The 27,041-nt window shown below is 29.9% G+C and overlaps 2 protein-coding genes across 3 annotated transcripts in view; one reads left to right on the top strand and one right to left on the bottom strand.

The window, feature by feature from the left end:
* LOC107446209 (dynactin subunit 6) overlaps positions 1-14,401 on the top strand; it is a 45,854-nt gene extending 31,453 nt beyond the window's left edge. Inside the window, exon 7 of one of the 2 annotated variants that reach the window (XM_043041802.2) lies at positions 11,902-14,401. In XM_043041802.2, coding sequence (XP_042897736.1) covers positions 11,902-11,919 — 18 coding nt within the window. In that variant the 3' untranslated portion in view covers positions 11,920-14,401. Of the gene's footprint in view, positions 1-7,026; positions 7,215-11,901 lie in introns of those variants that run through there. The other variant, XM_071178415.1, reaches the window with a different exon arrangement.
* LOC107446206 (protein c-ets-2-B) overlaps positions 4,984-27,041 on the bottom strand; it is a 45,105-nt gene continuing 23,047 nt past the window's right edge. The window contains exons 4-6 of the mRNA XM_043041798.2: positions 18,902-19,197; positions 16,109-16,217; positions 4,984-5,709 (exon numbers count right to left, since the gene is read on the bottom strand). Coding sequence (XP_042897732.1) covers positions 5,399-5,709; positions 16,109-16,217; positions 18,902-19,197 — 716 coding nt within the window. The 3' untranslated portion in view covers positions 4,984-5,398. The remainder of the gene's footprint in view (positions 5,710-16,108; positions 16,218-18,901; positions 19,198-27,041) is intronic.

Genomic DNA, 27,041 nt, shown 5'->3' with positions numbered 1-27,041 from the left:
CTGGTGATCTAGCAGGCCAAGGCAACATATCGACATTCTGTTGAGCATGTTGGGTTACAACCGCAATACGAGGGTGAGAGCTATCTTGTTGGAAAATACCCACTTGAATGCTGCTCATGAATGGCAATAAAACAGGTTGGCTTACAAATTAGCAGTCAAGGTGCGTGAAAGTGCTCCTGCTGTTTTAGCAAATTGCCCCCCTGACTGCAACTCGAGGGGTGTAGGTTCAATGTGTCCAGACCAGAGACAGGTCGGTTGCAGGCTCTCACCAGACCTCCTTCTAACCGATATACGGCAATCACTGGCACCAAGGCAGAACCGACTTTCATCAGAAAACACATTAGATCTCCACACTGTCCACCAGTGAGCTCTAACTCGACACCACTCATGTCAAAAACAGCAGTAGTTTGGAGTGAGGGGAATGCAAGCTACAGGTTGTCTCGCTTGGAATTGTACTTAAAGTAGCCGTTTTATTAGTTCGTTGTCTCTCTGCAGTGCCAACTGCTGCTGCAGACTCTGTACGGTGTGCCGCAGCCATACGCCATACACGACGGTATTCCTTCTGAAGTGTGTCGCGTGGTCACCCAGGATCCGGTTTTCTTGAAGCAGTACCTTCCCTTGACCACTGCTTCCTACAATCATGCACAGTGGTTACATTTCTCCTCAGTCTTTCTGCTATATCGCGGAAAAAAATTCACCTTCTCGGCGCCCTATTACCCGACCACCTTCATAGACAGTGAGCTGTTGATAATGGCTTCTTCGTCTTCTCTAAAGGCATTCTTGACTAACAGCAACTCGCTAAGTCAAAATTTAATGAAAAGCAACGCTTACGAACTGTAGAACACGTATTTAATGCAACCCTGATTTGCATGTTCACGCGAAGATGTTCATCTTGTAGGTGTATAAACAAGCATTCTAAATTTAATGCATCGATCACTACTCCTTGGAATTGAGAATATTTTCCGCAATGTATTTAATAATATCTAATAGTTCATTTTCAACTTGGAGAGAGAACATATCATAATGCTTTAACGACTGTAATCGTCTGCTGCTTATGTCTAAGATAATCAAAACAAGCCTAAAGTGTATATATATATATATAGGAAATCCAATGTCGCGATTCGTCTTCACACATTTTTAAAATCCAACATTGCAATGGTTACGTATTGCAATTCGTACGATTTAAATTGCGTGTATGGCAGTTCATATTCACAAAATTTAAAAATTCAATATCGCGATTTGTATTTACGCATTTTTACAACCCAATATCGCGATTTGCATTCACGCAAGTTTAAATCCTATATCGCAATTTGTATCTTCACTTTTTTAAAATCCAATATTGTAATTCTTCTAAGAAATAAGTTTTTTCTTAAATTAGTTACTATAAAGATCTGATATTTGTCATTAGTAAGTAATTTAATTAAAAATGCTCGTTAAAAAAATATGTTAAAAATAAAACATGCATGGTTTATAAATTGATATTGTTTTTTTTGCACATAAAATTTTCAGGGCTTTTCACTTTGTATCGTGCATATGCAATTAGTTGTTGAACCTCTTGATAAAAATACTTACTTTTTACCTTATCATGGTGTACTTCGCCCAGATATTAAAACCACTAAGTTGAGGGTGGTATTTACGCTTCCTCCAAAACGACATCCGGTCTTTCTTTAAATGATATTTTGTACAAGGGCGGTACTATACAACAAGACTTGTTTTCGATACTTTTGTGATTTAGGCAGCATGCATATCTGTCCACTACCGACCTTTCTAAAATGTTTAGAAAAACTTTGATTCAACCAGATCATCGGAATTTTCAGTTGATATTACGGAAGAATAGCGTGAATGACCCAGTGCAAACTTAACACTGTTACATACGTTGCATCCTGCACAAACGATTTAGCAAGTAACCATTGATGAGGGTGATAGTTTTGCCTTAGCCGCTGCTGTAGCAGTAAGAGACACATATATGTATGACATTTTATCGGAAAGTTCTGATTTTCAGGAATTTCAATCGTTACAAGAACAATTAGTGGGATTATTTAAAATAGCAGGTATGAGCTTACACAAATGGTGTACTAATACTTTAGAAACTCTTTAGAATTCCAGGGAAGACCAAGCTTATGATTTCTATTGTTAGTCACCCGATATACCATTAAGTCCATGGGGGTTATTTGGAACCCTAACTTAGATTATTTTACCTTCAAAGTTGAAGTAAATATCCATGACTCATACACTAAACGAAAGGTGTTATCCATCATCTCACGTTTGTTTGACACTCTTGGATTTCTTGGGGCCCATTCTGACCAAGGCAAAATTGTTGCTCCAGAAACTGGATTCTCATATTAGTATGAGATGAACAACTTCCAAATTCAATAGCAGTGTTTTTTTATCTGTTCTGCCAACTATCGAGGAGATACGAATTCCTCGTCACTTAAAGGATAATCGTAATTCACGGGTTCTCAGATGCATCAGCTTATGGAAAAGTTCTCTACATGCAATCATTTTCAAAAGAAACTGCATAAAGGTCTTTTGTGCAGCAAGTCTCGTGTTTCACCAGGAAATTTATTGTTTCACCAAGAAATTGTTCTAACATCAGGATATTTATTGTTTTACCAGGAAATTGTTCTAACACCAGGAAGCTTATTGTTTCACCAGGAAATTTTTTTGTTGGAAGGTCAATAACTGAATCAACTTAATTGGATAAATCGACTTTCTCGATGGCAAAGGTTAACAAAAATAGTTCAATATATTTGGACCAAATGGTCTCGTGATTACCTGAACAATTTGCAACAAAGGACAGAATGGCAAATAGAGAAAAACAACATAAATTTAAATGCGATGGTTTTAATAAAAGAGGATGATCTTCCTTTAAATCAGTGGAGCTTAAGACGAATTTTAAAGCTATTTTCCGGAACGGAGGGAAAGGTCAGAGTTGCGGAGATTAAAACTAGCAAGGAAATTGTTAAACGTAGCATTAGTAAATTGTGCGTTTTGCCATTGGACAATTAAAGAAGATATCTGTTAATTTGTTGATTATATGTACCTACATCATTTATTCAATCTTCGTAAATTTTATATTGGAATATGTTTATGTACAATTGTTATGCTAATTTGTATAGTTTATTGAATATAATTCAATGTTCAAAATGTTAGAAATATTACGCCAATTTGGCATCCTTTGTCTAAGCATCCTCGCCACCGTTTTTTGTAACCCTAGAACAGTTGAAAATTTGTTGTTGATTTAGCAAGCAGATCAAATAGCACCAATGAAAATAAAATTGTAATACTGTCCATTAGTTTTTTCACTTGTAATTAAACGAACCAGCATAGAAATCAAATCAATTGGTATCGAACAGCTCCAACAGATTTTCGAATCTTCGGTATCATCCCTCTTTTCCCTACCTCATTTTTCGACAAAGCGTTTGTTTTCCACTTCTTAAAGTTAATGTCACTTCGCTAAATTTGTTGTAGTTAGCGAAAGACATTTCAAATACCTTCCTTAACTCTAATTTTACCTGCATTTATATTGATTTAGTTATTTGTTTAACAGAATCAAGACAAGCAAAATTATTTTATCTATTTATTTACAGTAAAGAAAATTAAATTACATAATATGATAATATTTTCTGTTGGTGAAATAATTGTATTTACATTATGATATGAATATACATTTTCACAACCATAGCTATCCATCATTTTATAATGTACGTTTATTTGTTCTAGACTAGTTTTATGCATCTACAAATGGATAAAATTTGTTTCATACATTTATTTTCATTATCTGTTTTGTAGAATATGATAATACCATGTATACGTTCTCGATTGTATCATGTATATGATAATATCATGTATATGTTCTTTAAATTTGATTTATTGCGTACCATAGACTAATAACATAAATAAACGGCTCATTTAGAATTAAAATCTCTTAAATGCTTAACTCTGGTGAACGCAAAGGAGAAATGGTAAACAACTTTGGCTGATTATCGCTTTATTTGTGATTAAAAAAATATTTACTCAACGTTTCGAACGAAAATTTACCATATGTTTGTTATAAATTATTCTAATATTGTTAGAGTAATGCTATACTAAAAATTAGTTTGTGAATTAATGTAATGTCATATTACTTTATTAATACTTAATTGTAAAATTAAATATATAAAAAAAAATTCTGATACGGGTGGAATAAAAAGTATGAAATCCACCGCCAAATTGCGCTAACATTCGCTATCGATATTTGGCTTCATGCCTCAACATAGCTTCTGCCTGTAGTTAAGATTATCTAGTCATGTGGCTCATAGAAATTCTAGAGATGACATGCTTTCGTGCACAGGTTATCCCCGATGTTATTAGTCTAAGTATACGTCTATCAAGTATATGTCCGATGTACACGTCTATCAATGTTATTAGTCCAAGCTAAATACAATCAATAAGCCAAGAATTTTCAAAATTGATTAGGCAATACTAGCCAAGACCACATCAGCTTTGTTCAATCCTCAGCATTGAAGAAACATGGATTCACAATAGAATTGACGATCACTAGGTATAAGATTTTAGAGCAGCCATAGGATTGAATAAAATAACCAAAGGCATTCAATGGGTGTTATTGAAATATTACATTTACTTAACCCCTTTTAGGAAAGTCATTTTGTTTTGGAATAAAGTTGTTTACATATTTATTCTTGTCGTGTTTGAAAGAATGTTTGAAGATAAATGAGTTAAAACATATTTTCGTCTAAGACAGATTTAAATGATATAGTTTAAATAAAGTTGGTTTCTTGTAGCAATTTTTTTCTGCGATGTTCTTCAAAAAATATACTGGGAGTAAATGAGTTTAAATTAAATTTCGTTTTAAGGCAAATTTAAAAAATTAAATTTATATCAACATCGGTTTTTTTTCTATCGAAACACTCGTAGTACTTTTTAATAATATTATGACACTTTCTATTGCCTTACTACTATAAGCTTAAAACTTACCCCCTTTTTAAATATTTATTTTAATATACTCATGGAATACAATTTTAAAGAGTATCAAATACCTTAAAAAACACAATTATCCATACCATTATGAGTAAGACAAAAACCCACGAAAAAAAAAATCGTCTTCTGTGATTGGATGTGATGTCAAGTCTTGTATGTAAATGGTTGATATTTTTAGTGATCAGGATATCTATAGAAGTGATTAACTTCAACTTTATATTGCTTTTTGTACAAACACTTATGATGGCAGTATCATTCTTTATGTTTTTCACTTTTGTCTCCGTGTAACATGTATGTTGTCATAATACATTTTATTGCAATAGCATTTTCTATAAGCTTTCTAGTTTAAAACTTTTCTTCTTTAAATTTTCTTTTTGCATAATTATGGAATGCAGTCTTGGGTAGTATATTAATCATCTTAAAAAACACAATTATCCATTGTATTGTGTGCGAGGCATCTATTATCTCTTGTGTTAGGACGAGATGTTAAGTCTTGCAAACATGTTAATGGTTGATATCCATGATGATCAGAACTTCTGGATGATCTAGAACAAGGCGCTGGATTGCTGTAGAAATGATTAACTTCAACAGCATATTGCTTTCTGTTCAAAGAGTTATGACGGAAATTGTATTCATTGGTTGTTTCGATTTTGTCCATGTGTGCATCTTTTATGTTGACAGCAAAAAGTGTTTCTGGATCGGACACAAATCTGTACACATATCTTTCACCTGTAAAATACAACATATCTTTTAGAACAGGGCTCCCAAATCGGTAAGTCAGCATCAGTAACATGGGACAAGGTTGCAAGTTTGTCAAACCAAGGAGTGAGAGTGGCTGTAAGGTATGATTAACTAACCAGTGAACAAATTAATCAAAATGTTCAAACTGGCTTACTCTGTGGGGGTGGACATCAAAAGGGTTACAAAACCGTAAAAAATCTAGTTTTTTATTTTATTTTATTGGAAAGACACTCTTAAAAGAACACATTTTTTCAAAAACATAAAAACAATTTATCTGTTAATATTTAATTGTTGTTTTTCAATAAAGATTTCGCGTTTAATTAATTATTCAACTTATTTAAGAAGTAAATTTATAATTCATGTTTTAATATGCAGAGTATTCTAAATGTCCCGGAACAGTTAAATATCTCGAAAAGTATGTATTAGATCTATACGAAAAAAAAAACACATGTTTACTTCTTTTTAAAAATCTATCCTGTAATATCAAACATGGCCCTTTAACCTCATTTTCTGAGGATAGGGCAAAGGAAAATTTCACAATTTTAAATGGATACCCTCGTAAAACAATTTGACCTACAGGTTTTTGCATTTTGGCTCTGAGATGACACTTTGATCGTAACATGAAAATGGCGTACGAATTGTTTAAAATTGAGATATTTCGTAAAGACATATCTAATAACTCCAATCTTGCCCCATCCCTACCATAGTCTATCAATCTAAACAACTTCCTCGCTATTTGTCTAGAACTCTGTCGGTGAATATGGTTCGAGGTTAACTTATGTCAAGTAGGGGGGAAAGGGTAAATACCAAAGACAAGTTTTTGAGGGGTCAGCGAGAAATGTATCAAGATCTCTCAACTCTAAAATGTGCTTTTTCTTATTTCCATAGCAGCAGACAACTTCAAACTCTGTAGCGATTGGAGTTCTTGTATAGACAGAGGCACCTTGCAGATTGGATAGACTGACTATAGTCGCCCCAACCTCAAGGGTTTGGGTGTGTGTCTACTTTGGTTTCATTAGATTTTTCAAAATATCTAATCTTCTATTTTTTTTTTTTATCTGACATGAAATATCTGAAGTTACTACCATAATTTAAGCCTTATTTTCATTTTGCGATTACAGGACCATTCATTTTGCGATTACAGGACCATTTGTGTTTACAGCCAAAACTTGTGTTTTTTTTAAAGCATATCCGTGTTTATTTGCTCCCTATTCAATGCGTCTTTTTCGAAATATTTGGCCTTTCTTGGACTTCTGGAACAACTTTTAATTCATTTTTAAATTACTAGTATTTAATTTTTTTCAGGAAAAGGAAATATGATTTTCAAGCTATTCCGGAAAAAATGGTATCATGTTTTTGAATGAAGAATTATATTTTAGATGTAGAAGTTACAGTCATAGAAAATTCTGAATGTCCATAAAATTATATTAAGATCTATTTTTCAGTTGAAAAGGCATATATTCCAAAGGTATCATAGAGCGTACATTTACTACTACAGGTGTAATTAGCATACCTGCCAACTTTTACGCATTTGGCGTAAAATTTTATTTCTATATTTAAAGTGGTAGTAAAATGTTTGCTTCCTTGCATTTATAAACTTAATTAATATTCTTTTTGACCACCACTGTTTTTAAAAAAATTAAACACATATATTAATATGTAATGCTATTGCGGTAATCCGCATAAGCCTACTCAAAATACTACTTATGTTTCTGTCTAAAATTGCAATTTAAATTTCATTTTACTACCACTGGGGAAAATCATCCTCGAAAGGATTAAAAGTTGGCAGGTATGAGTTAGCTTCGATTCTAGGAACTGAACAATGTTGCTTTCGGTGAATATTGCACAAACGTTGATACAGTTAGAGTCTAGCTACAATCATGGAACATGTGTAACAAGAAGAATCAAGTACGAATGTCCAAGTACAGCGTAGTGATTATTCAATTTTTCTGTCTCTGTGTTCAGTTTTTCTATGTTAACACATCTCAAATCTAAAGAACTATTTATGCATGTAAGAACCTAAGGAAAGAAGGTTACAAGTGACATTCTGGAAAGCATGACATTTTGGCTTTCAAAACATGTTATGGTCGATTCTGTGTACCTATATAATACGATACCAAAATTAACCCCAACTTCCTGTCAACTAGTAGAGCTGGGAATCAACGCCCTAAATCACCTTATTTCTGCCATTAGATAGATATTTAATGTTTTCAATTTACATGCATTTCTCGAAATATTTGCATTTTATACTATTAGTACTGCATTTTTATTTTGAGATTGCAGCGCCATCTGTGAACCAATATGCTTATGAGTCATATTAGGGTATTTTTAAGAAAAAATCCAAGTCAGTAATAAAAGGAATGAGAATTCTCATTTAACATTTTGAAGTTGTCGGCCGACCCACATCCATGGGGTGAGGTTGGGGAAGAATTTGGTATCATGAATGCATCTTTTGAAAATATTTTTAAGATTTTTTGTCGTATGCCTATTTCTAGAGTTATTTTTCGGACACCATATATATATTTTTTGTGTGCATAATATGTGTGTATTTTTATATCGATCAATAAGATTTAGTTTGTGCCATTTCTTTCATATAATTAATTTTTTTTTTAATTATGTGTGATAAATTCACTCATTTTTCGTTTGGTTTATTGCTGTATGCACAAGTAATGAATTGAAAATGAATCTTGTTAATGAATTGAAAAACATTTATCTTGTTTGTTTTAAATATTTTATTGCTTTAATCCATCAACTATGCTGTTTGTATTTAATTTAGTCGCATTTTTGATTTGCCAGTTATATTCTTATTTTATTTTAATAACTTTTCGTAAAAGTGCTTGTGTCATAGTTTAATTTTTCTTTTCATGATTTTCTCTCTAATAATTTTTATCTTATTAATTCTCATACTTAATTTTTTTATTGTTTATTCTTACAGATAGAACGAAAATTGTTTTTTGGATAAAGAAGAAGCGGTAGCAATTGGTTTTATTGGACACAAAGTGTTTAAAATTTACTAAAACATCTTCTTGTTCTACCCAGTCACATATGAGTATGCTCGGTGATAATATTGAAAACGCAACGACTCTCTTAGATTTCTATTTATTTTAATCGAATTTTAGACAGTTCCAATGCTATAATTATTTATAAGTAGATTAATAATAATTATTTTTGTTTTTTATAAAGGGAAACTGAAACATACCCTTAATGTAATATGCCTACAGGTACCATATTTACCGGTTGTTCTTAATAATGTATTTTGTTAAATAGCTCTAAAAAATTAAATTTATTAAAACACAATAAATGTATCAAATTTATATATAAGTGAAAAACAGGAACTTTATTGTATTATGGCAAACAATTTTAAGAACAATCAATGAGGAATCAAAATTGTTAATTTTCTATTGTAAATAATTTTCTGTTGCCTACCATTTGGTTTTAAAAAAATTTGTTAAATACATATTTCCCCCTTTGTGGTCATAATAAGCGGTTGTTCTTAAGAATGTTCTTATTTTGTAGAATAGCTCTAAAAAATTAAATTTATTAAAACACAATAAATGTATCAAATTTATATATAAGTAAAAAACAGGAGAAGTATAGCAAGCAATTTTAAGAACAGTAGGAATTAAAATTATTTATTTTCTATTGTAAATAATTTTCTATAGCTCACTATTTGATTTTGAAAAACTTTGTTAAATACATATTTCCCCATTTGTGGTCATAATAAGCGGTTGTTCTTAATAATGTATTTTGTAGAATGGCTCTAAAAAATGAAGTTCATTTAAACACTAAACACAGTAGATGTCGCAAATTTATATATAAGTGAAAAACAGGAACTTAATCAAAGTATGGCAGACAATTATAAAACCATTCAATGAAGAATTAAAATTATTAATTCTCTGNGATATGCAACTTTGAGAGATGCCTCAACCAGAGGTTTTTGTGGAATACCAAATCCAAGTTTGTCTAATGTTCCAGATTTCAAAAACTGGGCTTTCTTCTTAGTAAAAAATTCTAGATCTAGTAACCTGAACAAGGTGTCAAATGTACATAGCTTGATAGGGGATAATAAAAATAGTACAGCGGACGTCATCAGGGGTTGCCCCTGGTGGTGCAAACTGAAAACCGGTTAGTGGAGGATGTTAAAAATATGACAGGGATATTAGAGGGCTGTGTGCAGTCCGTACTGAATTTTGGGTATCTCGATCACCTAGTTTCAAATATGTATGTATTTTCACCTTTTAGAAAGAAAAAAAAGATCAATGTTATTTAAATATTATTGATCAAAACGTTTTAAAAATTAGGAGCAGTCGGTGGACCCCTAAAATATGACCCATGGACCCCTAAGGGGTCCATGAACCACAGGTTAAGAAACCCTGATCTATAAGAAGATTAATAATAATAATTATTATTATTTTTTAAAGGAAACTAAAGCATACCCTTAAGGTAATATGCCTACAAGTACCATATTTACCGGTTGTTCTTAAGAATGTATTTTGTAGAATAGCTCTAAAAGATGAAGTTCATTGAAACACAATAGATGTATCAAATTTATATATAAGTGAAAAACAGGAACTTTATCGTATCGAAGTATGGCAAACAATTTTAAGAACAATCAAAGAGGAATTAAAATTATTTATTTTCTATTGTAAATGATTTTCTGTTGCCTACCATTTGATTTTAGAAAAATTTGTTAAACACATATTTCCCCCTCTGTGGTCATAATAAGCGGTTGTTCTTAAGAATGTATTTTGTAGAATAGCTCTAAAAAATGAAGTTCATTAAAACACAATAGATGTATAAAATTTATATATAAGTGAAAAACAAGAACTTTATCGCATCGAAGTATGGCAAACAATTTTAAGAACAATCAATGAGGAATTAAAATTATTTATTTTCTATTGTAAATAATTATCTGTTGCCTACTATTTGATTTTGGGTAAAATTTGTTAAATACATATTTCCCCCTTTGTGGTCATAATAAGTGGTTGTTCTTAAGAATGTATTTTGTAGAATACCTCTAAAAATGCAGTTCATTAAAACACAATAGATGTCGCAAATTTATATGTAAGTGAAAAGCAGGAACTTTATCGTATCGAAGTATGGCAAACAATTTTAAGAACAATCAATGATTAATTAAAATTATTAATTTTCTATTGTAAATAATTTTCTGTTGCCTACCATTTGATTTTAAAAAAATTTGTTAAATACATATTTCACCCTTTGTGGTCATAATAAGCGGTTGTTCTTAAGAAAGTTCTTATTTTGTAGAATAGCTCTAAAAAATTAAATTTATTAAAACACAATAAATGTATCAAATTTATATATAAGTAAAAAATAGGAGAAGTATGGCAAACAATTTTAAGAACAATCAATGAGGAATTAAAATTATTAATTTTCTATTGTAAATAATTTTCTATAGCTCACTATTTGATTTTAAAAAACTTTGTTAAATGCATATTTCCCCATTTGTGGTCATAATAAGAGGTTGTTCTTAATAATGTATTTTGTAGAATGGCTGTAAAAAATGAAGTCCATTTAAACACTAAACACAGTGGATGTCGCAAATTTATATATAAGTGAAAAACAGGAACTTAATCAAAATATGGCAAACAATTATAAGACCAATCAATGAAGAATTAAAATTATTAATTCTCTGTAGTAAATAATTTTCTATATAGCTCACTATATGATTTTAGAAAAATTTTTCAAATACATATTTCCCTCTTGTGGTCATAATAAGCTTGTATATTGTTTTCAAATTGGCCGGAAAATTTTTTTAAATAGGCAGGATAATGAGAATAAATTTCTTTTTTTTACTTTTTTTAGAAAGAAGAAACGCAACACTATCTGATTATCTGAAGTACCTAGACTGACAGTTTAGACGCATATATTAATATGATGTTGATCCCTTTTTTTCATCGATTACAGCCTGTACAAATATTTTCTTTCCCAGTTTTTAATCGGTGGCCATCACAGCTGAAAAGAATGAGGACAATGGATGGAGATGGTCAATTTGGCTAGTTGGCCAAATTTACCATCTCTCTCTACTGGCTAATTACCTTCATGAATATTCTTTTTCTTCTTATTTTTTTTACATCTGATTATTTGTTTTATTAATTTAGGACAGTTTGCATTTAGTTATGTATTTCAATGTCGTATTTTTTTGTTGTTTTATTACAGAATCAGATGAAGAAATAATGCCAGATTGTGATTCAGATTATGGACCGTATGACAGTGACTCAGATAATTCTTTGGACGAAAAAGATGCAAGTGACGATTCAAAAGCTTATTCACTGGAAGTAGATGGTGCTATTTTGGAATTTACTGGCACGCACTCAATTTTGGGTGATACAACCAAAGCAAGCTCTGAATTGGACTTCTTCAATTGTGTATTTCCTGCAGAATTGTTGCAACTCATAGCAGATGAAACCAACAAGTGCATTAATCAAACTTTAGACGGGAACAAAACCAATAAAAGCCAAGCCGAAATTGGTGAACCATTGCGAAAGAGGAGACATACTGAAAATATTCGAAAGATATCTGTAGATGAAATAGTTCGTTTTATCGCTCTTAGTCTTGCAATGGGCCATGTCCGTAAACACGAAATTAAAGATTACTGGACTACTGATCCTTTGTTATCTACGCCAGTTTTCAGTAAATGCATGCCACGTGATAGGTATCTCACAATAATGAAATTTTTAAGTTTTGAAAACTGTGAAGAAGATAACGATAATGATAACCTGTGGAAAATTCGTAAGCTTTTAAACACTCTAAACCGTAGATTCAAGGAAGTTTACTATCCTACCGAAGAAATGATTGTAGACAAGGTGATTGTCACTGCTAATGGTGTCCGCCATTATATTTCTAAGGACAGAGAAGGCCCAACTCTCAAAATGTATAGATTAATGGATAAAAATGGCTATCTTTTCAATTCAGAATTTCACTTAGGTAAAGAACCTAAGTTTTCTACACTGTCTTTAAAGTTGTCTGCTTACAATTCTGTAAAGAGTTTAGTGGAATGTGTAAGCGGTAAAGGTCATAAAATGTTCATAAGCGGTATCCTTTCTTCACCGAATTTGTTTAGCGAGTTATATCACATTCATAAAATAAATAGTAACAGTTTGATGAATCCAAAGCAAAGAGGAATTTTAAAGCAGAAATCCAAGCTTGGGAAAAGGAATCAACAGCATTTATACTTGAATGATACTTCAATAGTGTCAACCAATAGTGCTGTGAATTTTGAACGAAATTCTAAAGACGACTGTAACTGTTTGTCTGCTCATAGATCTGTGGCAAGTGTGAAGAAATTATTTTTTCATTTACTGGATATATCTATTTCAAATGCGCATGTATTATTCAAGTTGTCAAAGAGTAATATTTCGCTCACAGATTTTAGATTAAAATTGATTTCTCAGTTAGTTGAGTCTTCAGGTATGAATTTTGCTCCAGAAACTGAAAGTCCATTCGTTTCCCATTATGTGAGATCACTCCAGTCAAATGCACCTCATTTGTTGCCTGAAGCAGAAAGTACACTCGTTTCCCAAAATACGACATTATTCCAGACAAATTCACCGCATTTGTTGCCTGAAGCAGACACCACGCTAGTTTCCCCAAACACGAAAACGTCCTTCCTCTCAAAATCATTTGATTTGTCGGCAGGTAAACTTGTCGGGCATTGGCCACTCCAAAAGAAAGTGAGCAGAAGACGTTGTGTGGAATGTAGAAGCAAAGGAATCTATAGACGAACAACCGTATCTTGCGCCTGGTGTAATGTTGGTTTGTGCATAAATTGCTTTGGTCCTTATCATGAAAATATTAAATAACCTCAATAAAGACTTTTGCAATGATAGCAATATGAATATTCTGGATAACAGTGGTTACTTAAATAGGAGTAAGTGAAAAATTTATTTATGTGTAAGTGCTGTAACAGGGTAAAAATATATACAAGATGTTTCCTTAATACATATCTTTGAAATTTTTGCTAAAAATAGTACCAAAAATTTATGCGAATTGGGGACGTCAATTAAGATTAAAAAAGATAAAAACGCTATTAAAATCTGTCTAATCTCTATTGTTGGTGAAATTTGAATCATAAAAATCTATCTAAATGTTTATTGCTGGTGAAAGCTGGGGGAGGAGTTGAAAGGCAGCTATCAGAAACACCTATAAATATCCTCTGGCAATCAAACAATTTTTGGTATTTTTAATTCTACTTTCCCCACTAGTGTTTTCCACGCTTTGATAACGTTACTCTTTAATCATGGTTTAAAATATAATTTGCAACTCCTGATGTGTATGGATATCAAGAATAGTGACAAGATTTTCAGTATCTTTTCAAGAATTCTAAGCTTTTACGTGTGTATATTTCTAGATATATTCAAAGATTTGGTTCACTCATTCATTGCGACATTCGTAAAACCGTATATCTTGTTTCTAGTTGTCGGCATGAGTAAGGTTTTATGTGTTCGAAGGATATTATCATTTTTGAGAAATTTTTTACTGTTTATAATTTCTGTATTTTTCTGTTCTTCTGATTGTAATGTTCAGGATATTAAAAAGAAAAACAAACTGTATATTTTTGTAAATTAATAAGTTTTAAAATATTGTCTATGATTGCAATTACATCAAATGCTTTCAAAGTTAAAATGTAGAAAGAAATTAAATGAAATGGTTTAAAATATGCGTTGCTCTTTATAATTATTACTTAAGATTTCTTCCTTTTAACAAGTTTTACACTTTGCCATACTTTACACTATTATGATTTTTCCAAACAATATACATTTTTATACAGTAATTAACGGATAAATAAGAACATTATATATATATGCTTCTTAATTGTTCAATACATTTTAAACAGAATCTTTTTTAGTTAGTAAAATAGATGCGTATAAAACTTAACATGTGTTATTTCTATTATATAAAATTTATACTTGAAAAGCTGAATGGTTCATTTGACAATGATAAATGGTACAGGTAATTGATAACCTCAGCCTTAAATATATATTTTTAGAATCCTCAAAAAAATGAAATTAGGCGAATAGCATGCTAAAAAAAGTTAAGTGTATAGTTATTTCACACGAAAAAACTATTTTCTACCCCCTCTGCTGTTCCAAAACCCCGGATGCAAGACTATTAAATGGGATGGTAATGTGTGCTTGTCAGCAATTTAAATAAATAAATTAGAAAGATTTGTTTTCTCTAACAACTAGTAACAATTGAATAAAATAACTTGGAAATAATATATGGAACTTATTTGAATTATGTGATACAGCGTGCCGAATTTAAAAAAAAAAAATTGAGCCAGTCGTGCTTAAACACGATTCAATTATTTGTATAACAACATATCGGACAACTTAAAAATAGGGTTGCAAGCATGTCATGAGGCCATGGGTGCAAGTCTTCCGTCCCCAGGACGGATTTCCGTCTTTCGAAAATGTCCGCGGACGGAAGTAAGACGGAAACTGACTCGAAGACGGAAATCTGAATTTTTTTTTTCTGTCCTTAAAAATATTTTTTAGGTCTACGTTATTGGTCTACTTTCTTATGTCCTGTTGTTATTTTATCAAAAGACAGATGAATAAATATTTTTTGTACAGTATTTAAACTTGATGTATTATGGTAAAGCTTTCTAAGATAGTTTGCATATGTCGAGGGGGTATTGCGTATGCTAGGTATTTCAGTCAAAAAAGTTTCAGTCTTGGCCTTTTTTCCAACTTGCACCCATGCACGAGGCGAATTTCCTCAAATTAATAATGTTTTTTCTAATGTCCATGAATTTTTCTTATTATAAAGCTCTAAAATTGTTAGTTTGTAACTGATAAAGCCTTTAGGATAATAGATCAATAGCAAAATTACAAGAAAATAGCTCAAAAATAATCCAAATCATTTAAGGTGGTCTTTCGATTAGTTTGATTATGTGTTTTTTAGGTTAACCCTGTTTCCCTAAATTGAAATAAGAATACTAGCGGAAGAAAAAGTTAAGATAGCCCCCTTCCAAATAATTTACTTAAATGTGAGCGTAACACATGCTATTTCATAGGGGAATCAAATTTCTAAATTCTTTGTGTTAAAAAATTTGTGCTAAAAATGTGCAATATTTTGCACAAAAAAGCTGTTTATTTGAAGAAGAAAAAAAATTAATCTGACATAAAACCAAAGCATTTTTTTCAATTCTTTTGTATGCTTTTATTGTACCTTATTCATGATATTTTAGTCATACATCGCATATTTTTTGTATTTGTGTTCTTCAGAAGTATTTAAAAAAATTTCGTTAATTTCAGGTTTTTCCCTCTACCCTACTTATAACCTACAATGATTAAATATAAATTTCTTTCTATGAAATTTTTTTTAAATCCATTCATAATTATAAAAAATGATTTAGTAGTACCTGCTACTTTCTGCATGATTCCTTTTTCGTAGTAATAACGTAAGGACCTACTTAGCTTGTCGTAGTTCATAGCTGGCCTGTTCTTTTGTATTCCCCAGCGTCTTGCTACCTAAATTTAAGCAAATCTTTATTTTAAAATCATATAATATCACGTGCTGAAAACAATTGCTCATAAGTACTGCATGTTTCATATCTTGCTATTTAAAGCATTTTCGATAATTATTAAATTATAAAAACTAATAAGTAATTATTACAAATTAAATTTTTTATGAAATTATCATTGTTGCCTAAGGATAATTTCATATAAACGTTTTAATGTGTGTTTAGATTAGTGCAAACGTTTATTTTATTTTTTTTATTTAGTAGGTTTATTTAATTTCTGGTTATTTGCTCTCGGTTAGGCTTAAGGTGAAAATTAATAATTTTAAAATGTTTACGTGTAACCCTTAATTGCACAGTAATTAAGTCAACTACTGCAATCAAGTCACATTTTCGTCAGCTTTTCTGTTACTTTGCTTCCTCTAAGAAGCGGCCCAACGCACGAACTCACCATCTTTCCATGCCCATGGTTCGAAGATCCTTCGCGTTCCAGTCCATTTATTTTGTGTAGGACAACCTCTCCTTCTTGCTCCCTTACTTTCTAAAAATGTTAGTTTTTGATGAGAACTGGTGTTTGTTTTTTTTACGCTAATGACTATATGCATGAAAAATATTGAAATAATGGACATTTTCTTGTTCTACAAACCAAATTGTCATTATAACTGCTGTAAACCGCTGTAACTTGTCATGTAAGCCTTACTATTTATAACCTAACATTTTTAAAGAGCAAAGACTTTCAATGATTAAAGGATGTTATCCTAATCTGGTTCTTCAAAATAGAGAAGAGTCCTTGTATCCTATTTCTCATTCTCTCGGTCTATATTACTTTTCCATGCACCGTAAAAAGCTCATCAAAACTATTTTTTCGTAATTAATTAAGCTTTTCAGAATAAAGAAGTAAACAACTCGAATTTACCATCATATATGAGACGCATCGTATAAATATCATGTCTTTAAATCATTCACGCTTCGAAGGATTTTAAATTATTGGAAAATTTAACTGATTCTGCAATTCATAATTAAATATAAAGTCTTAGTCTTACAAGGGAATACGACTTTACGATTGTACCTGATTAAAAACTTCATTCGCTTCAAAAAATCTACAAATAGGAAATGACAGTCGGCGGCATGTTTCAAGCGTAAATCCAAACAAATTTGAAACTAGAGCGTGTCCTAAAGCAACCTTTATTTTATGCGATAACTGGATGCAAAAAAAAAAAAAAAAATATNATACAAAAAAAAAAAAAAATCATTGAGAACAAGACATATATTTACTAAGAAAGTCTACATATAAACACATATTTATAAGGAGTAACTCACTTCTTGCTTTTCCTGGATAGGGGAAAAAAACATCGATTAAGTAAAAAAGGAGGGGAAAATATGTCTCATTGAAACTAAGCCACATCTAATTATAGCCGAAACATTCGCCATATTTTCATATGATTTAAAAAATATGTCATGTTGCATACCATTCGCCACAGTACGTTTACAGTTTGTCTCTTAAAGTATCTTTTTTTATTTTGGTCCTTTTTCTCCCTTTTCTTTTAATATTTGGTTCCTAAATTCCTTTTTTAAAGAAACAAAACGAATGTAACAACTAGCACGTGCTGGTACCAATTTTCTATTTTTGTTCTTTTGTCAAACAAGAAAGAGGAATATAACAAGTTTTCTTAAGTAAATCTTTTTCTTGTTTTTCCAAAATGTTTGATCCCTTTGCTCTTTTTCAAGCTGCTAAACAAAACGCAACTCTGCAAGTCAAATTTCATTTGTAACAATCTTCTGTTCTGCCACAGACTGAAACTAATTCTCTCTTTCTTTCTTTCTTTTTTTTTCTGTATATATAGCCTTACATCTTCATCTTTTCTTGAAGATTGAGGTCATGAGAATGGGCAGGCCATTAACAGCTGTACCCTATTATCCAAAAACAACCACTTTGAAGATATTGTAGTAAACTTATGCTAGCCACTACCCTAGGTGGTTTGGGGAATCTCGATAGTTAAAAAATCCTAGAAACTCCACTTACTGCCATATGCAGAGAGAATTGGTGGCCCAAATCGAATTTTCCAGCAGGACAATGTTTTCATTTGCTTTGCAAAATCTTCAAAGTCTTGGCTTTTGGATAATAGAGTGCATGTCATGCATAGCCTTCATTTTTATCTAACTTATATTCCCTAACAAACGTGAGAACTATCCTCAGTAGGACTGGTATATGCCAAAAAGTAGCAGTTTCAGTTTTTCTTAAAATTATAGCTGCCATCATAGAACCCTGGGATAATATTAATGCTAATGATCTCCAGGGTTTAGTAAATCAACAACATCATACATTTAATGTAATATACAAATGTGGCGGAAATTTTGGCTATAATCAGAAGTGGCTTAGTTTTGATGGGACGCTTTTTCTTACTTTTACACTTATTTGATTTTTTTTTCTTGGTGGAGCAGGAAGTAAGTTATTTTTTGAAAATAAGTGTTTAGATATAGACTTTCTTCAATGGTTTTCTTTTGCGTTTATTTATGGCATAAAATCAAGGTAGCTTTACTTAAGTGGAACACACAGTAAGAAAATTCCTTGTTGCCCAACAAAGGAAGGAAGTTTGATCAAATTTTTCTTTAAGAGTGGATACTTCGAAAAAATATCCCCAAACTCTTAATTATATATTTTTTACACTGACGATATCTAGTAGGATCACTAACTTCTTCGGGTTCTATCAGCTTGAACTCCATTCCTCTTCCAGTCCAAGATATGAAATTCCCATTATTGGATGGATCGTCGAGAAGAGAAACTAGAAACTGCCAGAGTTGAAGGTTGCCTCGCCTAGACGAAGAATGTTGCGTCCACTGACCATTGATAACACCGATAGGACTAGAGCTGGTATCCGGAGTTAGCAATGGTGACGGTGGTGGCTCAGACTTGATACCGGAGACTTCCTCCGGTGGTATTCTATGATCTGTGATAGACGTTAGCGGGGAATGCATATGGTTTATTACACCTGAAACAGTATAAAGCCTTTATTGTTCACATCTTTATAAGTTGCAAATGAAAATAAAAGGTTGAGCACGGTACAAGCATGTTTTAGCCCATTAGCACAACACTTTTCTTTGTGTAATACTAAATATAACAATGTGAAATACTAGGACAAGGTAATTCGGACAGGTTATTATTACAAGGCGTAGGAAGCTAAAGGTAAGTTTGATATACTTGTCTGTTCTCAAAGTAAAAGAACAAAAGGAGAGATATTTAGAGTAAACTATTCAACGCTGTGTTCAATTAATATTCTTAATCCTTTATTTTAAGTTATTAAAATACACATTTCTTTATATGTTAAATAGCGTGATATAAATAATTAATATAAGATAATTACAGCCTACTTTTTTTTTATAAATGTAAAAAATCTTTTTAATGAAAAACTTATTGAATTTTTTTGAAACTTATTGAATTAAAATTCTGAAGATATTTATCAAATATATTTTTTTTAAATTTTATTCTACTTGCTCTATTCAATCAATACAAAAATATAGATTTGGTCACTTAAGTTTTTTGTTACTTAAAATGGTTTGATTTTTCATTCCTTTTCTGATTCTTAGATTGATACCATCTTATTAGATTTAAAACTCTGATTGTATATTTTTAAAATGTGTTATTATAAACAAAATAAAATGTATCTGCTATATAATCTCAAGAAATTCCTTTACAATTCATTATATATACTTAATACAATATACTTAACTATAATTTAGTGAAATATACTTGAATTCATTCATCAATATATGATTAAACTTAAGTGTTAATAATACGTTCAAAATCTGAAATACCATATCCGAAGATCGAATTCAACGCTTTTATAAATCCCCAACACCTTAACACTTTAGCCACAAATCACTTTAGATAAACTCACATTCCTCATTTCGCCAAAGTTTTGCGAAACTCCGACAATATTTATGAACTCTGCACGTCGTCCATTGAGCAACCTCTCCTATATAGTTACATGGACTCACGTAAATTAGAAAGCTGAGACTTTCCACTCTTCCTCTTGTTAGAAAGATTCAACTTTTAACCTGCTCTTGGCACACTCAAAAGGATTTGCCACCTTTAAAGGAAGAATTTGGCGACGGAAATATCTTACTAATGATGCATTAATTATCTTGATATATTTTATTCAATCTCTTTGATTGATAGATTGCAGTTTTTCTTTAAATATTCTTTCATTTTGCGGAGGATAATTATGAAAGTAAGCTTATGTGTCTCGCAATAAATTTTAAACTAGAAGACATAACTCAGTTATTGATAGTGATTCATTAATTATCTTGTTGTATTTCCTTCAATCTATTTGATTGGTATTATTCTTTTTTTTCTAAATGTTCTTTCATTTTAATTTCAGTAATTATGAAAGTAAATTAATGCCTCGCAATTAATATTAAACTAGAGAGATTTCTATTTATTGTAATATATATGAGACTGTATTAATTATCTTGATGTATTTTATTCAATTAGTTTAATTGACAGATTGTAGTTTTTTTTTCTTTTTAAATATTCTTTCTTTTTGTGGAAGATATTAAGGACAATAAACTTTATATACCTCGCAATAAATATTAAATTAAAGGAGTTATACTTCAATATAAAACTCAAAGTGATAATGATGAATTAATTGTCTTGGTTTAATGAATCCAATCAATTTGATTGATAGTTTTTCTTGAGTGTTCTTTCATTTTGATGAAGGTAATTATAAAAGTAAGCTTCAATGCATCTCAGTAGCTATAAAACTAGAGTCGTTTTAATATATTATTCAGTTAAATAATATTATGTTTAATATAATTTTAAAATAACTCTAAAATTTAGTAGGAGTTCACATTATGTTTGTTCCTAATGTTGCACAGATCGCAAAATCACAAAACGGACCATCCTGAATAACTTTTGATCTAATGATCGGATTTTTTCATTCTAGAACTCGATCTTAAAGGTTCGAGGGGATGACCTTAAATAAACTAGTTAATTAATGCTGACGATATTTTAAGTTACGAAATTAAACACAAAAACGTACTTTCTCTCTTTTTTTCGATGGATTCAGATTTCTGACCTCGGAGATATAAGGAGCAGTCGCAATCTGAGAAACATGGTCCCGATAGTTTGGTCCGGAGAGCTGGTCAGAAAGTTTGAACTCCTTAGTGTTAATTTTACTTTATGCGTATTTTAGCATATCTCGAGAAATTTTTAAGCGACTCATAAATTTTTGAATTCAATTATAAAATTCTTTTATCCTAAGATAATACCATGCAAAATATAACTGTTAGGAAAATTTTATCATTTATTTATTAATGTCGAAAAATTTTGAACTGTAAGGTATACAATCTTTTACATCATTTTAAAGAATGCAAGTTTAAATGGCAAAATAGGAAATTTGAGCGAAATCGTTCGAATAATTCTTGAGAAATCGAATTTTAAAAATACGCTTTCACATAGGAGGTAAGTAAAAGTTAAAATTTGCAATAAATTTGTTAAAATATTATAACTATACAGTATGAGGAAATTAAATCTGTAATATTATTTTTCTAAAACATGGTAAAAAATTCAAAATTTTTTGAGAGACCTTCATATTATTTCTTGAAAATGAAATTAAATTAACCATTTACCTAAAAGCACCTAAACGTGTCTGTCGTGAGATTTACCATAGAGATGAGGGGAAGCAATAGTAGGTCACTACCAAATCAGGCTGTTGATTGACCTAAATAATTTTTTTTTAATTTCGTAATATTCGTAATTATTTTAATTTAGTATTATTAAAAAAAATGCTATCGGTCTTACTTCTATCTTTAAAGAAAAAATATTGTAATTTATTAAACACATTGCGGTTAATTCAAATCTAATCGAGCTATCAAACCTAATTTCAGTAAGCGAGGTAAATAAGAGCTTGAAAAAATATAAACACTAATTAAATGATATAATATTTTTAAATCAAATATTTTCAAATTATCCGTTATCTAATATTTAAGGCCACTTGGCTAATGTATAAAGCATTCATTGAATAATTTTGCTAAATAAGGTTTCATAATAGTTCAATTCATCACTACATTTGTCAAAAAAAGTTTTTTTTTTTTTTTTTTCATTTTTAAAACTGTTTTGCCTATCGAAGGACTGTTCATTAAATAATTTTAGTCAGCTAAGGTGTCTTAAGATAGTTGTTGTTTGTCAGAATATTTGTGTTTTTATTTTATTAGGCCACTTAGTTAAGATATGAAATATTCATTGAATAATTGTATTTAATTAAGGTCATATGATAGTTCAGGTTATCATTTATCAGAAAACTATCTCTTTTTTTTTTCTAAATTTTTTAAGATTACATGGCTAATTGACGAACTGTTCATTAAAAAATGTTAGTTAACTTAAGTCGTTATAATAGTTCAATTCGTTAAAAATAATAATAATTTTTTTAAAACTTTCAACTTTTCTTTATTTTTTTCAGTTTCTTTTCTTTAATTAAATTCCATTACTCTTAGACAAATCACTAATGTGCTAATCAAATTACCTAAACAAATACAGATTTTTTTTTCATTTTTAAAACTGCTTTGCCAATCGAAGGACTGTTCATTAAATAATTTTAGTCAGCTAAGGTATCTTAAGATAGTTGTTGTTTCTCAAAATATTTGCGTTTTTATTTTATAAGGCCACTTAGTTAAGATATGAAATTTTCATTGAATAATTAATTAAGGTCTTATAATAGTTCAGATTATCATTTATCAGAAACTATTTCTTTTTTTTTTTTCAATTTTTTTAGACTACATGGCTAATTGACGAACTGTTCATTAAAAAATGTTAGATAACTTAAGTCCTTATAATAGTGTAATTCGTTAAAAATAAATAAAAAATTTGTTAAACCTTTCAACTTTTCTTTATTTTTTTAAATTTAATTAAATTCCATTACTCTTACACAAATCACTAATGTGCTAATCAAATTATCTAAAATACAGAATTTTTGGAGAACTTTTATTCTCTTTTTTTTCTAACAAGGAAATATTGGAGCCTTTCTAACCTGTAAGAGAAAAGGATTTAATTTTCGTCTGTCAGAAGGATCAACTAAACTCCTCTCTAACACCAATCCTGATCCCCAGAATAACGAATCAAAACCGTTAAGAGGATTACTTCCTGATCATAAATTTTGGATGTCACAACCAACCTGTTGCTCCTTTTCCTCTCTCTTTGTAAAGTAGCTACTATTTTCGTTCGTAAACTTCTTTAGGATTTGCTATGTTTAACTAAAGACTCAATCACGGAACAGAGGTAAATTCGTTTTTTGAATTCTTCTGTCCAGTTGTCCCTTTTTAGTGTAAACTATTCGTTGATCTTCTCTTTTTAAGAAGATCTAATCTAAATCTGGGCAAAAGTGATCTTAAATATTTATGATTAATTCATACTAATTAGTGAAGGCTTCTATCTGGCTTAATTTATTTCATTATTATTTCATGCATTAATATAAAACAACTTTTGTTAGTTTCTACAATTTGCCCTAACTAAATTTATTATCTCTAGTTTTTATTATTATTATTATTGATTTAATCTCCTTGAAATGTTGGAAGGAGCCAGTCTCAAAAATAAATAAAATTGTTGAAAATGAATAAATAAGAAACTAAAAAATAAAAGTTGTAACTTTTTGATAGTTACATAACAGTCTATCTAAGATATGAAAAGGTATTAATGTAATGCAATGATACGAAGTGTTTACGAATTACAAAAGTAAAATAAATTTTTTATCTCTAAATAGAGATTTAATAATGAATAATAAACAATTTTAAGTTAACAATTTTAATATGCATTAAAAAAATTGCTATTATAAAGTAAGAAAATTTAGTTAATTTTTGCAGTTATTATATTTTCGTACCAAAATTGAAAACACTACAATTATCCAGCTCGTGAAATTCTTTAAAAACTACTTCATAGAAATTGCGATATAACGTTTGTCATAGTAAAATTATTATTATTTTTTATTTAAAAAAAAACTGCATAATGAAAAGCATTTTTTAAAGAAAACTTATAAAATAAAGTTCTAAACAAATTACATATAGTTTTGAAAAAAAAAACAGAAATTACAGATTTTTTAAACCTTTAATTAAAACGAAAACAAAAAAAAGCTGAAATTTTTTTTTAAAACTTATAAAGCTGTTTTGCAATCTTTCTTTTCAAGGTTTAGCTGTCTTTTTTTAACGCCAAAAATTATCCCTATTCTTTTAAATCCTATTATATGTAATATTATGTACGTTTAGGAAATAAATTTTCTTATGATTTGTAGAAAATCTTCAAATGATGTATTCTATATTTCTTTATTGGAGAATGAGATTTTTTTTTTCACATCAATTTACGGTGCAAGAGTTTTTAACTTCGTGTAGCGATCTTTCAATCATGGGTTCTAAAAAAAAAAGAGAGAGAAAAATACCAATATTCTCATATACTATTACTAAAATTTTAATTCTGCATAAAAAGTTCTCTTATTGCTATAAAATGCACACTTCATTTTCAGAAATGATCACCTTTCCGATTAAGCGTTTGTGACGCCTGTTATCACCCTTTCACGTGTTGTTTTTCCGGCCGAAATCATCATTTTCCCCTTATAATTCAGTAAAAAAATTGAAGAAAAATTGTGATACAAACTTGTCCAAAACATAAACGCAAAGCTATTAGAAACTGTTCTTTTAAGATTATTATATCCTGACAAATAGTTTTCGGCCCATCATCTCGTATCCATCTAGACTAATAATTTTCTGTTGATTAATTAGTAGATTATACACTAATCTTTATAACTTATTTATTTAATTTTGTTTGTATATTTTAAATTTTAACTGTATTGCTTGATATGTGTGAATTCATGAAACATAAAAATAAGAATATAACTTTAATTTTTATTTTCTAAATTCATTTTGAAAAGTTTTAAAATATGCTCTTTTCTAAGAATTATGAACTGAGCATTCAATATACATACTTAAAACTACGCTAATTTTTCAATGGTAAAACAAAAATTTTAAAAAATAGCTTTAACTTTGATTAAAACATAACTTTACTTTGATAATTTTAACTTTAATTAAAAAAAGATTTTTTTTTCTTTACGATCAAAAAATAATTTTTGTATTATTTTTTCAAATTAGGAAAGTTTCCGAGCATAAATTTTTAACCTTATAATTGGCTTTAAATTGAAGTTAAATCAAATGATTTATTTTTTTCAAAATTTGCTCTTTTCTAAGAATTATGAACTGAGCAATTTAATACATATTTAAGACTATGGCCGATTTTCAAAGGTAAAATAGAAATTTAAAAAATAACTCTATTAATTGAGAAATGACTTTACTTTAATAATTTTTTCTCCAATAAGTTAAATTAAAAAGTAACTTTTTTTCATTGTTATTAGAAAGTAATTTTTTTCGTTTGATTTTTGCAAATTAGGAAGGTTTCTGAGCACAATTTATTAAACATTATGATTGGCTTTAAAGTAAAGTTATAATCAAATGTTTTATTTCTTGTTAAATTCAATTTTAAAATTTGTTCCTTTTTAAAAATTTATAAACTGAGCTATCGATACACACATTTGAAAATAATATACCACAGAACAAGAATTCAACGAAATATTGAAATGCAAACTCTTTGAGAAACTGAAATTCAAATTTCTCCATCCTAAAATACGAGTAAATACATTCTACTCTTTTTTTCTGATCTGTCAAAAACAGGGGTCACCTGTTCGACAAGTTCTCTGTGGTGGGGTAAAAATAAAAAAACAGAAAAATACCAACCTCTCAAAATCATCAAACCTATTTTCAATCTGAAAGAGACGGTAAACACAAACAAGAGCGAAGAATTTTTCACCGTATGCCGTTTTCTCCCAATTTTGCAATGCATACTTTGAATACAAGAAAAAAAGAGAATACGTTGCTTCAGTTTGAGGGAAACCCGAAAAATTTGCACCCAAAAAGGTTAGACAACCATTCTCTGTTCCAAAATGAAGTCACATGTATTCTGTGAACAATTTATTCTGAAAAATGCTATAAATATGCGAACCATCATGAAATGCGGCCTCCCCTGAGGCGTAATTAGGACGCAAGAAAACGGTCCCTGTAGCGGTTGATGCCGCCGTTATACTTTGCGCGATATATTATCAAAGAACTACAAAGACATATTTATGATAAAGGTATCGTCGAGCACGTGTATCGTACATGAGTTGATATTCTATGGACCATTGAATGATGTGATATCTTTTTTTTAAATATTTTTCTTAAAGTAAGAATAAAATTCGGTTTTCTTAATTTTGAAAATATTTTTCAATATACAAAAATTAAAGCTTTGTGTGTTTTACTCATATAATGTCTAAGCAAAGTTATGTGTGGGTGTTCTGAGGGGTGTGTTTCAATCTACCATGTCAACCTTCATCTATCAAAAAGTTCCTTGAAATCGAATCTAGTTAACATGTCTTATATACTAGTGATTCGGTATTTAATATTTATCGTGGTAGTTACGCCACAGTTCTTTTTATAGTTTATGTGAGATAAGTTTTAAGTATATAAACATAGAGACGCAAATAACAGTAAAAATCAGATTATATTCTTCTAATTTGTTGACTGAATATTATTAGTAGATGATTGATAGTTTATGATTCAATTTAAATTTTGTAATGTTGCTGAACATGTAAATATTAATGTTATACGTCCTTATTTTAATTTTTTTATGAATTAATGTTTATTAAGCAACATAATTAAAATTTGAAAAAAGGGAATATTAAATAAATAAACAATAAAAAACCGATTATATATTGTTCTAAATGATTAATTGAATATTATTGGTAGATTATTGCTAGTTGATGAA

This window comes from Parasteatoda tepidariorum, chromosome 3 (assembly GCF_043381705.1).
Source record: "Parasteatoda tepidariorum isolate YZ-2023 chromosome 3, CAS_Ptep_4.0, whole genome shotgun sequence".
Lineage (NCBI taxonomy): Eukaryota > Metazoa > Arthropoda > Arachnida > Araneae > Theridiidae > Parasteatoda > Parasteatoda tepidariorum.
This window is presented reverse-complemented; position numbering and strand designations above follow the sequence as displayed.